Source organism: Saccopteryx leptura, chromosome 1 (assembly GCF_036850995.1).
Source record: "Saccopteryx leptura isolate mSacLep1 chromosome 1, mSacLep1_pri_phased_curated, whole genome shotgun sequence".
Lineage (NCBI taxonomy): Eukaryota > Metazoa > Chordata > Mammalia > Chiroptera > Emballonuridae > Saccopteryx > Saccopteryx leptura.
The window spans coordinates 338,201,331-338,218,614 of record NC_089503.1 but is presented as its reverse complement, the minus strand read 5'-3'; the positions used below and the strand labels follow the sequence as shown (position 1 = coordinate 338,218,614).

At 41.5% G+C, this 17,284-nt stretch overlaps 1 protein-coding gene across 2 annotated transcripts in view; it reads left to right on the top strand.

The window, feature by feature from the left end:
- Positions 1–1,723: 1,723 nt before the first annotated feature.
- Positions 1,724–17,284, top strand: part of ZNF292 (zinc finger protein 292) — a 131,970-nt gene continuing 116,409 nt past the window's right edge. Inside the window, exons 1-3 of one of the 2 annotated variants that reach the window (XM_066358915.1) lie at positions 1,724–2,839; positions 4,922–5,082; positions 5,552–5,748. In XM_066358915.1, the coding sequence (XP_066215012.1) occupies positions 5,581–5,748 (168 nt within the window). In that variant the 5' untranslated portion in view covers positions 1,724–2,839; positions 4,922–5,082; positions 5,552–5,580. Of the gene's footprint in view, positions 2,840–4,419; positions 5,083–5,551; positions 5,749–17,284 lie in introns of those variants that run through there. The other variant, XM_066358916.1, reaches the window with a different exon arrangement.

Genomic DNA, 17,284 nt, shown 5'->3' with positions numbered 1-17,284 from the left:
GGGCATTAATTGACTACTCATCACTACCTTGCAATATGCCAAAGGGTGTTAGAGAAGGGAGGCTGGATTTAAGACAAGGTCACTATCCTCAAAGGGCTTACAGGCTTGTGAGTGAGGCTTATCTATTGACGAACTATGATAAAAGGCAAGATGACAGATCCCAAATCAAGTACAGTAAGTGGTCAATCAAAGATACCAGAGTTTTAAGGAGTGGTCATGTCTGTATAGGAAGGGTGGAGAGGTTAAGGGAAGTAGAACAAATCAGTGAAATCTACTCTGGTGACAGATGTTTTATTCAGACTTCACCCAAGCAAAGAAAGTCTTCACAGAGGAGCTCTGATTAGAGAGGAGCTTAAGAAGATGAGGCTATGCGGGGAGAAGAATGAGTAAGAACATTTGTGTAAAGGTGTGATAGATGGTAAATGCTTGGTGGGACTGATACTGGTCCAGTATATGAATAGAATACTTAATATTCAAATTCATATTAATTGAATTATTATTGTTGCCATTATAGTGATATTTAAGAATATGTCTGGGCCTGGCTGGTTGGCTCAGGGGTAGGGTGTCTGCCGGGCATGTGGAAATCCCGGGTTCAATTTCTGGCCAGGTTACACAGGAGAAGCGTCCATCTGCTTCTTCCCCCTTCCCCCTCTCCTTTCTCTCTATCCCTCTCTTCCCCTCCCGCAGCCAACGCTCCATTGGAGCAAAGTTGGCCTGGGCACTGAGGATGGCTCCAGTTGTAACCAAGCAACACCCCAGATGGGTTGAGCATTGCCCCATAGTGAGCATGCCAGGTGGATCCCTGTCAGGCACATGCGGGGGGAGTCTGTCTCTCTGCCTCCCTGCTTCTCACTTCAGAAAAATACAAAGAAGAAAAAAGAAAAGAAAAGAAAAAGAAAAAGAATATATCTGTAGGAATCACTGACATCAGCAAAACTCCTAAGAAGTTGATGTCCTAAAGTGTGGAGAGATCTGTGCATTTCTAAGTTCACCACACTTTGACAGTTCTATTTTTTAAAATCTATATGCCACAAAAGTGACATTCTCTAATGGATTCCAGTGAGGTAAATAAGATACAGTGATTAAAACTTAGAAATATAAATAAAGTCACTTTCTATACTTCTTTATGTTTTTGCTTCTTTGGAGAGATGTTGTGAACCAACTCAAGGATTTTCTAGAGACAGTATATACCACATTTATGCTTACAAGATTTTATTTTGCTTCATTTCTCAATTATTTTAACCTTGGTTAATTTATAAGTTTGAGTAATTGAAATTCTATTAAAAGTATTGTATTTTCTTTAAAATGTTATTACTCTTTCTCATTCGCATTGGCTTTTCCTTATATGGGAGAAAAATAAATATCCAAATAGGCAATACACACATCACTCCTCATTTAATTACCTGCTTATTTAAATATATATGCTATCATCTTCCTGGGAAGAACTTAAGGACTTAAATATGGGTCCAACGTTTCCTGTGCCTTTGGAGTTATTTCAGTTCTGTGGTATAGCACCTGCCTGTGTTTTCAACATTTTATTTGACTCCGCTTCGCTATCCCTCTCAAGGAAAATATGTTCCTAGAGAAAGTGTAGTGTTTTTTAACAGATTCCACAGAGCTTTAACCCGTGCTCCCTCTTTGTGTCTGCACAAACACAACACTGGTTCCCAGACTCTGGAGAGGACTTTCTCCTGGACCAAGCCCCAGACAGACGCCAGCCCTCCTTCTCAGCTCCAGGAGGCGGCCTGTCTGGGGCTGGCCGCCCAGACCTTTGGAAGTGAGCAGATTGAGTCAGCGAGCCCCGGCTGCAGGCTCCGCGTCCCGGCCTGCGCCGGACAGACTCCAGCATCTCCACGGGGTCGGCTTCCGAGGCCCGGCGCCCCGCCGCACCCTGGAGAGGCTCCAGCGTTTCTCGGCCTGGAGGCCCCGGCAGCCGCTGCTCCCGGGCCAGGAGCCACAACCGTTCTGTGGGCTTCATACGCAGCCCTGGGTGGAAGAGCCGCCGTTGCAAATGCCGGAGCGGAGGCTGCTGAGCGCCGGCGGCCGGAGACCAACGATTCGAGCCCTCACGCGGTTGCCGAGCAGGCGAGCGCCGGGCCCCAGCCCGAGCTCTGTGAGGATCGGCAGACAGGGTTAGCGGAGCAGAGCGGAGCCAGCCTTTAGCCCGGCACCCGCCTGCGGACCTTCTCGGCCGCCGGGGCCTACCCAGGGAGGGAGCTGGGGAAGGAGCAGCAGCAGCTGGAGCGCGGCGCGCGCTCTCCGCCACCTCCTGGCTTCGCACAGTCTGCCCGCGTGCACGGGCCGCGCCGGGCTATAGGGTTTCCCTGGGCCCGGGCTCGGAAGGACCTGCGGGTCCTCGATCCTGAGCGATCCGTCAGCTGAAAACGCTGTTCCGGCTGCGTTCGTGGGGCAGCCTCCCGTCTCTGTTAGCAGGCACAAACCTTTCCTGACCCTAGGTCCTGCTATTTCAAGAATTTTAGAGAAAAAAAATGCGCACTAGCGTGGTACGGGTCTGGACAGCCCAGGGAACTGTGAAGCAAGGAGGAACGCGCGGCCTGCTTGCAGACACATTTGTCCCCTCTTGTCTTCCCAGCTTTAAGATCGCAATGGTGGAGTAGAGGTCTTTCTCTTTCTCCCAGATTTACTCTGAGATCAAGTCTCTTGAGAGTGAAGGTTCATATGGTTATATCACCTCTCCGTAGCAAGTCGCACTGTGTCCAAAATGGGCACCGGCACTAGCCTCACAGAGTTCCCCGCCAGTCGCGGAGTCTCTTGGCCCTGGAGTTTATTCTTGTTTTCTCGATGGAATGGGCCTCCGAATTCCCCCAGGAATGTCTCAGTAAGTACGTGTGTAATGATTCCCATTAACTGACAGCTTGGGACTTAGGTACAATAAGCCATGAGTACTTGTTGGTACACTTTTTCTTTTCCTTCCTTCCTTTCTTTCTTAATGTTTATTCATTTGAGAGAACGACAGGAACATCAATCTGTTCCTGTATGTGCCTTGACTGGATATTGAACTGGCAAACTCTGCGCTTCTGGTGGATGCTAACCAACTGAGTTATCTAGCTAGGGCAGTACTCCTTTTCTATATACAATGATATTTCTGAGATCTCCAAGACCAGGTCGACCTGTCAAGAGACAGCATATCCAATCCTTCTCATTTCATCAAAAACCTGCACTTCTATAGAGATTTGGTGGACAATCTAATTACCTTAGACTACTTGAATGTTCTGTGTTAAATCTGTATGAATTTTTTTTCATGATACAGCACTTATAGTGTATGTATTGCCATTGCAGCTCACTCTTCCACAACACTGTAAGTTTCCTCAAGGAAGAGATAGTTTTTATCCACCTTTTGATTTTCCCACCAAGCAATGCCTGCACATAAGTACTCAACAAATAATTATTAAATAATTACACAATTCACTTTTAGTTCTTATATTTCTACACACTGAAACAGAAGATTGAAGGAATGGGAAGACAGGTCTTAAAGATACCAAATAATCCATGCTGAGCAACATTTGCAAGACAGTAATAGTGCTCAGAATCAATTTGCTAATCAAATCTCCTTGATTTTTAGGACTATCATGCGCAAAAAATGGGAATGACCTACATTCTCAGGCTAGTTTTTCTTAACATAAATATTTGGATATATTTTCTTTCTACAAAATAAGTGTGGTGTATGCCATTATACTTGAAGGGAAAATGTGCTTTGCTAACCTATAATGCCTTATTTGTCCTTGGATTTACTGATATGATACATTTGGCTAACCCCACATTTCTCACTTTTTATATTTTCACTAGCATCCTAAAGATAACATAAAATGGAGAAACCGGATTTGGATATCTAAAATACTTAACTTGGAAAAGTGTGCTGCAAATGTTAAAATCCATTAGCTGTCTACAGTGTTGCTTTTTCAGCTGTCAGTGATACTTTTAAATCCTTGTGCCTTAGCCTTTGAATGTATTCCCCAGCGTCTTCCATGAGTAAATACATATTTGAAGAACCTGTCTTGTTAGTATGTAGTATCAGCACACATACATTGCTTGTACCAATATTTTAGCTGGTGCCGTTTTTCATAAAGGGTTCATTTGTGCCCTCTCACCTTACATAACGGCACTTCAAAAACATCACCACCACTGTTGCATTACTAAACATTCATTCTAGGCAACATACTACATAGAACACTTTCTATTAATACCAGAAATCTCTTGTGGAGGATGCTGCACACAATAGGAATTCTTATTTTAAATGCTTGTTCTAGAAAAATATACCTCATTTGGAATATGATGGTGAAAAACTACGTGCCTCATCAATATCATTGTTTCTGATTTTCTGTAGATAATTCAGTAAGAAAGATGTCTCCTATTTTCTGCTGCCAACAAATTAATTTTATTCTGAACTTAAGGGTTAACCACTTGAATTTTTGTAGTATTTCTTTTACTGTTTGTTCAAGTGCCAAGTATTCATTCTTTCCCGGTTGAAAATAAAATATGGTTCAGAATGCTGTTTCTATTTGCAGAACCAGAAAAAAATGCTGTTTAATTTATAATCTCGATAACCTTATTATTTTATTTTGGCATCAATTTCTTCTCCTCCGTTGTGACTTTTAATGGAATCCTTATTGCTTTTTTCCTTGACCTACTTTCATTTTAAGTACTTTCATATGTAGCACGTTTTCAGTGAGTGATTTCTGTAGTGTAGAAGAATCTTATATCACAGTGAAACAGATTAGTTGGCTATCACTTATTCTAGAAAGAATTTCGTGGTTTAAAAATGTTGTTACAATGTCCACAATTCATAGTCTGAAATCTTTCAAGCTATGCTTTTCACGAGTTCGCTCCGTTCTCCCAATGAGGATTTAAACTTCATTCTGTTCTGATCCAATTATTTTTCTTTGTTGCGTCCACCTCGTAGAGACTGTGTTTCCAGGGAAGAGGCGTTCTTGGGGCTGAAGAGGAGAGTGGAGAGAGAGCTGGTACCCCAGGCACTAGTTCCCTCCGCCCCAGCCTGATAAGAAGGCAGACAATTTTGACAGTTCTTAGTCTCGCATTGACTCTCACGCTTCTGGTCCAAGGGTAGGTTTTATCTTCTCTCTCTTCCCCTGCCTCACGCCTGCCTATAAGGCCAACCGCAAATGCAGCCATTGCCCAGCCCACCCAGAGCTTTCCCACACCCTTCTCAGGGACCTAGGGCATAAGTCGGTAGAAGACTCCCGGGACTGGGAAAAGCCACGCCAGGATAGAGACGCTTTAGAGCGCAGCCCCTCCCCACACTTTTCTTCGGTGAGGCGCCCACGTGACCGAGAACAGGCCTGAACCGGCCCGCCCCTTTCGGCCGCCGCTGCCCACTTACCGCCCCGGGAAAGTAAACCGCAGTTCTCCGCACCGCCCCAACCCCGCCCTCCTCCTTTCTTCTTCCCTTTACCTCCCCCTACCTCCCCCGCGCCATCCTCCCCACCGGGCCCTTTGTACGTGCTCGGCGGCGTGCGAGCGCCCTCGGCACGTGACCCCTCCGAACGTGGCATTGTGTTATCACGTGACCCAGGTGCGTACGCGACGGAGCGGGGTGTGAAGATGGCGGACGAAGAGGCCGAGCAGGAGAGGTTGAGTCGCGGCGGCGGCGGCTGCGTCGCGGAGCTGCAGCGCCTGGGCGAGCGGCTCCAAGAGCTGGAGCGACAGCTGCGGGAGAGTCGAGTGCCGGCCGTGGAAGCGGCCACGGAATACTGTCAACAGCTGTGCCAGGTGAGAGCGCCTGGGGGTCCCCTCCCCCTTTCTCCCAGCGAGAAGGGGAAGAGGGCGAGCGAGCGCCTGCTGGCCGAGCGGTGGTCGTCCTTGCCTTGGCGTCGTTGGAGCCGCCTTCCGGGCGGGAGCGAGGCGTACGAGGAAGGCGCCTTTGTGTGGCTGCCGTTGTGGCGGCTGTTGTCGGCAGCTACCGGCTGGGGGAAGGGAGTTGTGGTCTGGGCGGAAAATCCCCCACCTCTTTCACTCCCCGAATCCGGGCTACGCGGTCCCCGAGGCCGAGGAGGATGTAGACGGCGAGGACTGGAGCGCTCTCCGCTGCAGGGAGAGGGCAAGGGGGAATGGAGGCCAGGTACCCTGCCTTCTCCTCCTCTTATTGTGCGCTGGGGATTACGCGGCCCCCGCCTCTACGCTTCTGTTTCCCACTCCGACGGGCCTCCGCCCCCTCTGGTTTGATTCCTGTGCCTCCCCCTGCTTTCATCCGTCCCGCCTCCGGCCCCGTGCTCGCTGTCTGCGGGCCTTTGTTGTTCGAGTTTCGCCTTGAGACTGAAGGGGCCTTTGTTGATGTTCGGAGGAGCAGTCCCTGCCGATCCCTTCTAGCTGGGCGAGAGGTCGGGGTGGGGGCGCCGAGGTTGTCCCTTTCTGCCTTTGCTTGCTCGGTCCACCACTTCCATGGTAAGGTTGCTGTCTTCGGTAGAGAGAAGCTGTGTGTATGCATCCTAGGCTCGAATGTCCCGGTGGGGCGGCTTTTCCAGAGTCCGCTTCTCTTTTGCTTTCGCTCTTGGAGGAGCACGGTTGCCTCTGCCTAACCTCCTCCATCTCCGCACTCCCCTGTTACTTGAAGTCTTCTTCTCTGTTCGGCCTCCTGGTGAAATCAAGGGGACTGAGGTTCTTGTCGACCTGTGCTCAGGTCAACTCCAGACCTTTCTTTGCACAAGGACACTGCTTTCCAGTAATGCATGCTAACCAGGATTTAGAATAACACTTTGATAAAAATCTGAGGGTTTGGGTCTACATTTGGACTTGATTATAACACCTCCAGTAATGTCTGAAATTGCAAGGAGCTGCTGCTGGCTATGGTGAAGATTTTGGTTAGAGTATTTTCTTGAGGAGGAAAAAGACGGTTTATATAGGTCACATTTAGAGTTAGCTTGTGAATGTATTATGCAAAAGTTATTTTGAAAAGATACTGAATTTAAGGTGGAACAATTGTGGACCATTTTAGCATTTCAGAGTATTGGATTACGTTTTCACTTAATTCTTAACTTCTTTTATATCAGGGATACTTGATACTATACAAAAAACTTTCTATTGCTGTGTGTACATTATTGTCACTAATTGGGTGGTGGTTCATTATCTTAAACAACAAAAGAACAAAACTGTGAGATCAAATGGGACTTGTCTAGGAGGATGTATAGGCAGTGGGAAAGCTCCCCTGAGGTAACATACGTGAATACCTATGGCAAAATTAGAGGTTCTGTTATTCTTTTGAATCTTAGTTTTAAAGAATTGTTGGAATTTGTGAATTTTGCTACCCTGGTAGTACCCACTCTTCTTTCTTACTTGGTCCTTTAGTTATAAATTATAAAGACTTATTTTAGATTTAGAAATACGCTTCAGTAAGATTCCCATAAAAGGAAGTCTTTCATTTATAAGTTAGGTCAGCTTTTTAATCAGTGAAAAGTATTGAAGTCTTGCTTTGCCGAAAGACATTTTTTTCTCACATAATAGTAGTCCATTGATGGGTTTAACACTATTTATTTTAAGTACTCTTGGCCAGCAGTATGTATGTGGAGGATTAATAATTTGGGGAAAACGGAATTTCATGCAAGTTGGACTTTTTGGGGGATGTGCAACATCATAAAGTTACACTTTAAAAATATTTTAAATGGATGAAACAGCATTATTTATCAGTATGAAAGTAATTTCCCATTTTAGTTTAAGTGATTAGTCTTATAACACATAAATTATTATTATTGACCAGTGCTGTATGAAGCAGTAACAAAGCACATTCTGGGTTTGGGGATTTCAAAAAATAATGAAATTTCATACCCTAAACTCACATAATTTAAATGCATTTGAAAGTGATTTCCATTATTTGAGTAGGTGCAAAATGTATCTAATGTTTGATACCCTGTAAAACATTTTCTATAGTTTTTTAGTTTTTTTTTTTTTTTTTTGTTTTTTTGTTTTTTTTTTCCATTTTTCTGAAGCTGGAAACAGGGAGAGACAGTCAGACAGACTCCCGCATGCGCCCGACCGGGACCCACCCGGCACGCCCACCAGGGGGCGGCGCTCTGCCCACCAGGGGGCGATGCTCTGCCCATCCTGGGCGTCGCCATATTGCGACCAGAGCCACTCTAGCGCCTGGGGCAGAGGCCGAGGAGCCATCCCCAGCGCCCGGGCCATCTTTGCTCCAATGGAGCCTTGGCTGCGGGAGGGGAAGAGAGAGACAGAGAGGAAAGCGCGGCGGAGGGGTGGAGAAGCAAATGGGCGCTTCTCCTATGTGCCCTGGCCGGGAATCGAACCCGGGTCCTCTGCACGCTAGGCCGACGCTCTACCGCTGAGCCAACCGGCCAGGGCCTAGTTTTTTAAAAAGTAACCTATTTGTGTTAGTGATCTTGACAAGAGGGAGTAACTTGAAGCATAGTTGTTGCTAAAATTGTATCCTAGCCATTATTACTTAACCTTCTGATGTGAGTAGAACAAAGCAGTGGTTAACAATAGTACATTTTATTGGAATAATCTAAAAGCAGTACTAGAAATTCTAGGAGCTAGAAATTGTCTTGGTTTCTAACTTTAGGATTATTATTTAATGTTCTCTAAGCTTTTCTTGTAAAACTGAGATATTTACAATACTTCAAGAAGGCAAAGGTGAATGAATACACATTTGTCAGTGGGTTTCAGAGTTAATATTCTTTAAGTGTTGATGCTTAATGCTTGTGTAATCTTCATTGTTGCATTTACTTTTAAATGAATTAGTTTATATTATGAATTTTTACCTCAGCAAAAGGTGAATTTTTGGAGAATACAGTGAAAATTACAAAAACAAGCTGCTTACACTTTCTTTTTTGGGGGATATTTTTCCGAGGTTAGAAGTTGGGAGGTGGTCAGACAGACTCCCACATGCGCCCCTCCGGGATCCACCCTGCATGCCCACCAGGGGGTGATGCTCTGCCCATCTTTGGCTTTACTCCGCCTGGAGAGCCATTCTAGTGCCTGAGGTGGATGGAGGCCATGGAGCTGGCCTCAGCACCGGCCAACTTTGCTCCAGTGGAGCCTTGGCTGTGGGAGGGGAAAAGAGAGATAGAGAGGAAGGAGAGGGGAAAGGGTGGAGAAGCAGATGGGCGCTTCTCCTGTGTGCCCTGGCTGGGAATCGAACCCGGGACTTCCCACACGCCTGGCCAATGCTCTACTGCTGAGCCAGCCGGCCAGGGCCTTACATTTTCTTTTTGAATGAGGCAGGATACTAGATTTCTTGAATTCTGAAAAATAAAATAGCAATGAGAGACATTACTGACTGTTAACAGTATTGTTTTTTTATATTGGGTTGCTTCCTGGAAGTATGCTCCACTTATTACATTAACATTTGCATAAAGCTTAATGTGAAAGAAGGGAAGGTGGTGGAGGATGGGCATATTAGGAGTGACTGTCAAAAAATTTAAATTTCCTCATATCTTTACAAGCTAGTTTTAATCTGAGTAATGTAGTTGACTTACTAGTTTTCTTAATTTTTTGCATTTCTTTCAGGATCATTGCTATATATAAAATTGATTAGAGTTGGAACTTCTTGGACCATTTATTGCATTAGGCTGAGCCAGTCAGTATTCACTCACACATTCAGCATTGTTATTGACTATCTACACTATGAGCAAGGCAGCCATGATGATGGTGTCCCTGGCTTCAAGGAGCCTATAATCTCTGGAGGGAGGTAGAGCAAATGATAGTAAACTGATTTATATGTTTTATTTCTGAGATGAGTGCAGTACAGTGGAAGGTTATGGGGGTGGGAGGTTAACAGGAGCATTCCAAAAGATGAATTCTAAAATGATTTTTAAATAAATATTTATTTTAAAAGTTCAGCCATTGTAATAATTAAAGAAGGATTTGGGGGAGCATGATATTTGTTGATGGTATTATAAAGTGAGCTGGATGACTTGTTGGTTAATACATGAGTTAAGACTTTTATTGGTTATTTATCTTCTGGTGGCTGATGATTGTTTTAAAAGGTTGAATTGCAGCTTTGGAAGTATGTGTATAACACACACACACACACAACTTTTTTATACTTTAGTTCATATAAGCAGTGTTTGTCAACCGGGCATAGTACATTTTTCTGCCTGCATTTCTCCCTTCAAGGGCATTTGGAAATATGTGAGGTCAGTTGTTTGGTGATTGTAGTGACTGAGTATGTGATACTGGCATTTAGTGCCTGTGGACCGTGAATGGTAAATTTTCTGAAGAAAACAGGACAGTCCCACCCCATTGAAATTTATCCCTCTCCCTAAATACCCACAGTGCCCTTTTGAGGAACACTGAACAGAATGAAAAAGAATGTATTTATATCAATATAAATCATGTTAAGATAATATATAGTTATATTAAGAAATGTAGTTAATCTTAATCACGTCCAGGTAAATGATCTTCAGCCATATTTAAATTCACACTTGCAAGGTCAAGAAAATTTCTAATTCTGTAGCACGGATTACAAAGAATTACTAAAATAATTCACTTTTACTAGGTTGAAGTTGGTATCAAATTCAGAACTTAATTGTTCTGATTGAAACAGATTTGACCTTTTGATATTTTAATTAAATTGATCATTTAATTCTGTACTTTTAAGAAAACATTTAATGCAAGGACTAGGTTTAGATGTTAGCAGGGGATTTCAGATGCAGGAGAAGCTAGTACGTTATACTGTACACTAGTAAGGTAAAATTTAAATAGCACTTCAGGGTAACAGTTGAAGTCATTAACCAATTTGTTTATTTTTCAGTTCTCTATTTTTTAAACTGAAAATATAGGACATTGTTTTTAAAAATTCAAAACACCAAGAAAGGGCATACAACAGAAACTTAAATTTCCTTTCTACACTAGGCCTCTGTCCCCTTCCGCAAAGATAGGCCCCTAATAGTTTGTTGTTGTTTTTGTTTGTTTGTTTTAGCGAGAGAGATAGAGGGACAGTCAGGAAGGGAGAGAGATGAGAAGCATCAATTCTTTGTTGTGGCACCTTAGTTGTTCATTGATTTCTTTCTCATATGTGCCTTGACTAGGAGGCTCCAGACAAGCCAGTGACCCCTTGCCCAAGCCAGCAACTTTGGGCTCAAGCCAGTGACCTTTGGGCTTAAGTCAGCGACCTTGGGGTCCTGTCTATGATCCCATGTTCAAGCGCGCAACCACACACTCAAGCTGGTGAGCCCGCACTCAACCTAGCAACTTTGGGATTGCGAACCTGGGTCCTCTGCATCCCAGGCTGATGCTCTATTCACTGTGCCATCACCTGGTCAGGCCCTAATAGTTTTTTTTATGTATATTTTCAGAAATAGTTTGCTCTTTTAAAAAAAAAACCTCAAGATGAGGACATAGTAATACTGCATCTTGTTTTTTCACCTCCCCCAAGTGTCTTTGAGTTCATTCCATAGCTGTCTATGTAAAATCTATGTCTTTCTGTTTCAAATATCATAACTACAGTCCTCTTGTGTCTAATTAATCAGTTAATTATTGGTGACTATTTAGAGGAGTAAGTTAATTTTATGTATAGTAATTTCAATAAAGCGTTCAAGGTAGGTAGTAAGCACTTTAGGCTGGGGTATCAGAAGGTTTTCCTGAGGCAGTAGGGTTTGAGCTAGACCTTAGTACCTTTATTAATTATTCTTAGTGCCTTATTGATATAAGAAACAAGAATCAAATTAACACTATCAGTAGAACCACTCAGTATTTAAATTATGTAGCTGAAATACTTCTTTGTATATTTTTTGTGTCATCTGTTTGATACATGTTGATTGTTTATCTGCATGTTTAGCTTACCTTTAGTTATAATGGCAAGAAGTTTGAAAATGCTTGAACATTTTTTCTAAAAACTAGATTTTTTTCTTTTGATTATTAGAGGATATCTTAAGTTAATTTTTGGGACACTTCAAATCAGAAAAAAAGATGGCTTGCTTATTAATTAGTGATAATTACTTTAGGTATTAAGGGAATGATAAGTCATTTAAATTTTAAAAGTTTTGGTAATGCTCAGGGGAAATAATTTTTAAAGTGTTCATAATTAGTATGGCTATGTGCTAGAGACAGTAAATTTTACTTTTCAACCAGTTTTAGCTAAGGAAAATTTTTACCAAATTTTGCTTATGTTCTTGCCACTTTCTGGTCCTAAAGTAAAAAGGGGGAAGAGAACATATTCTGCAATTACCTTTTGTGATACTTTATTATATATGACTGACCTGAAAAGCCAAGGATTTTTTAAAATATATATTCTTAATACAGTATGAAACTGCTGCTGTACTTATTTTCCTTGAGAGTCTGTCATAGTGGAGAAATTATCTTTTTTTCCCCAATTCCCACGCATAAATCGAGTTCTTAAATCAATATGTGAGTAGCCTCATTTATGAGATGGAAAGTTTGCTCATTAATGTGTCACATACCCCATGTAACTTTTAACTATATACTGTATTGTTTTCTAGGAGAGCATCTTGATTCATTGTTTCTCCTTTGGCATTTAGAGTTGCAAAGTGCACTCCCGGAAAAAAAAAATGATACCTTCCCCCCCTTCACATTACAAAATTTAATAGTCTCCATGTATGCATATCTAGCTGAGAAGAGTTGTAAAAATTCAGTCAATTCTGTATGTTATTTTAAAATAAAGTTCTGTATTTTATTTTAATCAGACATTTTAATTTCTCTTATGCGGGAACACTAAAGGAGCTGTGGAGAATTATGGAGTAGATCTCTGCTTTCAAAGAATTTACCAAATCTCGTGCATATATTAATAGTTAAGCAACAGTATTAGGTACTAAAATATTTAGTAATAAACATATAATAAGAGCCTGAATTTAGAGAACTACAATGTTTTGAAATTGCTTAATTTTGCCGAAAATTGAGAAGGAAAGGAAAACACTTTACATTGGGTTTTGAATTAATATCTATAACCGGAGGGAAGTGGGAAGGATGGGAATAAACACTCAGAGAAATGAAACAACTGTTCAAGTTGTCATCTTGGAGGAAAATGCCAAGTTTGGGATGCTAGATTGTATAGAAACACCAGACAAAAGGTTTAGAATCCAAACCAAGGAATTTTAATTAATCTTGTGTTAATAGTACATGGTTGTATGACTTAAAGATTCACCCATACATGTTAGAGATGTTGAAATAAAATTAAGTTCAGAATACTAGAATCTTCTTTTAAGTATCTTGTAACAAACTATCCCAAAACTTAGTGGCTTTAAAAGAACAGAATTTTTTATTACTTTTCTCAAATCTATGAGTTTTTTGGGCAGTTCTGCAGTCACTTGGTAGGTTGTCAGGGGCTGAATGGTCCCAGAGGGTCTACCTCATATGTCTTGTGGTTGTCAAGTGGGTTGGTAGAGGTACCTCAGTTAGGTTGGCTCATCTCTGTTTACTCTTCTCTAGAAAGGTAGCCTGGGTTTTGAAATTTACATGGCAGCAAGAGGGCAATAGAGCACAACTGCTTTTCAAGACTCTGCTTGTATCTTGTTTGCCATTGTCTTACTGGTTACATCAAGTGACCAAACTCAGCCTATGTTGGTGCAGGTAGATGTGATTCTTTAGGGACCACTGCTGTTACAGTCTACTATATATCCTTTTTCCTTTTATTCCTCAATGCGAGTCCAGGCACTTTTACGGGCTAACCTTAATTTTTTTTCTCTCTATAGCAGCGGTTCTCAACCTGTGGGTCACGACCCCGGCGGGGGGTCGAACGACCAAGACACAGGGGTCGCCTAAAGCCATCGGAAATACATATTGATGGCTTTAGGCAACCCCTGTGTTTTGGTCGTTCGACCCCCACCTGGGTCGCGACCCACAGGTTGAGAACCGCTGCTCTATAGCCTCTGCTTTCTTTTCTGTTACCCATATTCTATTATCAAAATACATCTAACCCTTCCTTTTCCCTTAGATTGGCAAAAGTTATTTCCATCCTACGTTCTAATCTTAATCTAAATAAAAGAAGGGCATCCCATTCCATCACTGTCATTTTGGTATTTTTGTGGGACAACCTCTTTATTTACATGGCTCATTACCTTAATATAAAATCTGGTCTGAATTTGGTGTTCTGTATTGTTTCTACCATATAGTCTAATAGTAGCATCCCAGTCCTTGTCCCAATCTTTGGCCGCCTTTTTTCTTAACTGACGAACTTGCTTTTAACTTTCATTGGTGAAATTCCCCAACCTACTGCTTTTATCTTTTCACCTCATTGGGAGTCCAGGACTTATAACAGTGTTTCACAAGTTTGAGTTTGCTGAAACCCAAGAAAGTGAGTCTATAGATCTTCCAGTTACAAGATTTTGAACTCAGCTCAAAATAAGTTGTAACTTTTTTCATTTCACTACTCAGTTGTCACACTAAAACCGTTATCACCAAAAGTTACTTATCCTTATTATGTGTGACGCATTCTATTTTATTTATTAGTTTTAGTTTTAAACACTGCTTTTGATTTTATGGTCATTACCAACAGTTTGAAAAACAATAGTTTTGAGGGATTACTGGGTTCAGTTCAATAGTAAACACAAATGCAGGCAGTTTTAAGTTTTAAAGTGACCTCCAAACTAGTTGATTTTAAACATTCTTATATTTTATTAAGGAAGTGCTTCAAAATTTAAATACAGTTTTAAGCTTCTTACTGTAAATATTAGAAATCCAGCATTATATATATGGAACCCAATTTGAGAAATATTGGTGCATAGGATAAAATACACATTTAAGCTTGAGCCCAGTGCAAACATTATGCCTTAATGCCACCTTTAAGGCAGATAACATTAATACCTTCAGTTGATAGATGAGGACCTAGGCACAAAGCTAGGCCTGAAGTTCCACAGAAAGTAACATAGTTGAAATTAAAATCATAGTTAAAAATCTATGCTTTTCTAGTCCCCAGACTCTCAAATCCCAGGTTTAACATTTTGGGAAAAGAATAAGTTCTTAGAAAATAATTAAAGATGTACAAAAAAATCTAAAAATAAGTAAAATTTTGAGTAAAAAAAGGTTTCGATTATAAAGCCAGTACTCTCTGACACGTTCATGTACCCCAGTTATCTGCCCTCCATCCCCAAAATAAAAGTCTTTTACAATAAAATTTAATCATGCTTTATCTGAAATGTAGCCTTCAAACAAGTTGGTAAGTAATGTTATTTTTCAAAGTAATAACAATAAATGACTTGAAAATAACTGAATTATCAATGAGTTACAATTGTACTAGGCCATTATTATATATAAAACATCAAATGTGTTTCTACAATACTCTCTAAGTATAAATGAAAATGTCACTTTACCTTACAACAGTCATTTTAAATAACTGTCTTTAATCAATTCTTATAACACTGTATCATCTCCATTTCTATGACATGGAAATGAAAGTTATAAGTGGCTTGCCATGGGTCACAACAATTTTGTTAAAATTAAACATGTCGTTATAATCCCATGCCTTTAATTCACACTATCTGTGAGTTGTCAAGCAAAGTATACGGCAGGGGTCCCCAAACTTTTTACACAGGGGGCCAGTTCACTGTCCCTCAGACCGTTGGAGGGCCGGACTATAAAAAAAAACAACTATGAACAAATCCCTATGCACACTGCACATATCTTATTTTAAAGTAAAAAAACAAAACGGGAACAAATACAATATTTAAAATAAAGAACAAGTAAATTTAAATCAACAAACTGACCAGTATTTCAATGGGAACTATGCTCTTCTCACTGACCACCAATGAAAGAGGTGCCCCTTCCGGAAGTGCAGCGGGGCCGGATAAATGGCCTCAGGGGGCCGCATGTGGCCCGTGGGCCGTAGTTTGGGGACCCCTGGTATACGGTCTATTGGAAAGTTCTGTCCGTTTTTGGAATAAAACAAAATACAAATTTTTCTTACCATCAATAAACTTTATTAAATAATATAATTGCCATTATTATTAATGATTTCTTGCCAGCGTGAGGGCAATTTGTATATCACATTTTTGAAAAATGTTTTATCTTTTGATGCAAAAAATTGAACCAGTGCTTGTTTGGTATCTTCTTCATTTTTGAATTTTTTGCCCTTCAAAAAAATTTTTTTTTATAAATAAATTTTTATTTTAATGGGGTGACATCAATAAATCAGGGTACATATATTCAAAGAAAACATTTCCAGGTTATCTTGTCATTTAGTTCTGTTGCATACCCATCACCCAAAGAGAGATCGTCCTCCGTCACCCTCTATCCAGTTTTCTTTGTACCCCTCCCCCTCTCCCTCCTCCCCCCCCCCCCATAACCACCACACTCCTGTCCATGTCTCTTAGTCTCATTTTTATGTCCCACCAATGTATGGAATCCTGTAGTTCTTGTTTTTTTCTGATTCACTTACTTCACTCCGCATAATGTTATCAAGATTCCACCATTCTGCTGTAAGTGATCCAATGTCATCATTTCTTCTAGCTGAATAGTATACCATGGTGTATATGTGCCCCATCTTCTTTATCCAGTCTTCTATTTTTTTTTTACAGTGATTAAAAGCCTTTAGGCAAACTCTTGGCCAATACAGCAAGAATCCATAAAAGAGTAGTGTCCTTAACATGTTCACCAAGTCCAAGTTGGCCCCATCACCATGCCAAATCCCTGAAAAATGCAACCACAGTTCAATCTGTTAGGAGCTGTCACAGGGAGCAGGAGTCCAGGAAAAGTCCACATCCAGGAAAAATCTTCATGGCACTGGAGTTGTCACCATTCTATACTTTGCAGCTCATGTCCAAGTCCCAATGACCGCTGCTTCTAGCTGGTAATGATTCAGGTAGACTGGAAAAGCCATTTGCAGCATGCGTGGATATGGAGCTTCTGTTCTCCTCTGCCAGTCTCGGTGTGGCTTCTTCAGTGTTCCATGGTTGAAGAGTCCTCTTAGTTTAGTCCAAAGTTGGTTTTTCCAGATGATAGTTCTTAAAATTAGTTTGTAATCCACTTTGGTTCTGGGAGGTAGATGTTGGTACGTCCGCCTACTCCAGCGCCCTGAGGGAAAAAGTCCAAAAAAATTTTTTAAGGACAAAAACAAGTGATAGTCGGAGGGTGCTAAGTCCGGGGAATACGGTGGATGTGACAGCATTTCCCAGCCTAGTTCTGCAATTTTTTTAACGAGTCCCCAAAGCAGCATGTGGCCTGGCATTATCATGATGCAGTATGATGTTCTTCCTATTGAACATCACTGCCGGCCTCTTTTCTTGGACTGCTGTCTTTAAATTATCCAGTTGCTGACAATACTTCTCCGAATTGAGCTTTTCGTTCGGTTTTAAAAGCTCATAATGTATTGGTCCTCAAATGTCCCACCATATACACAACATTC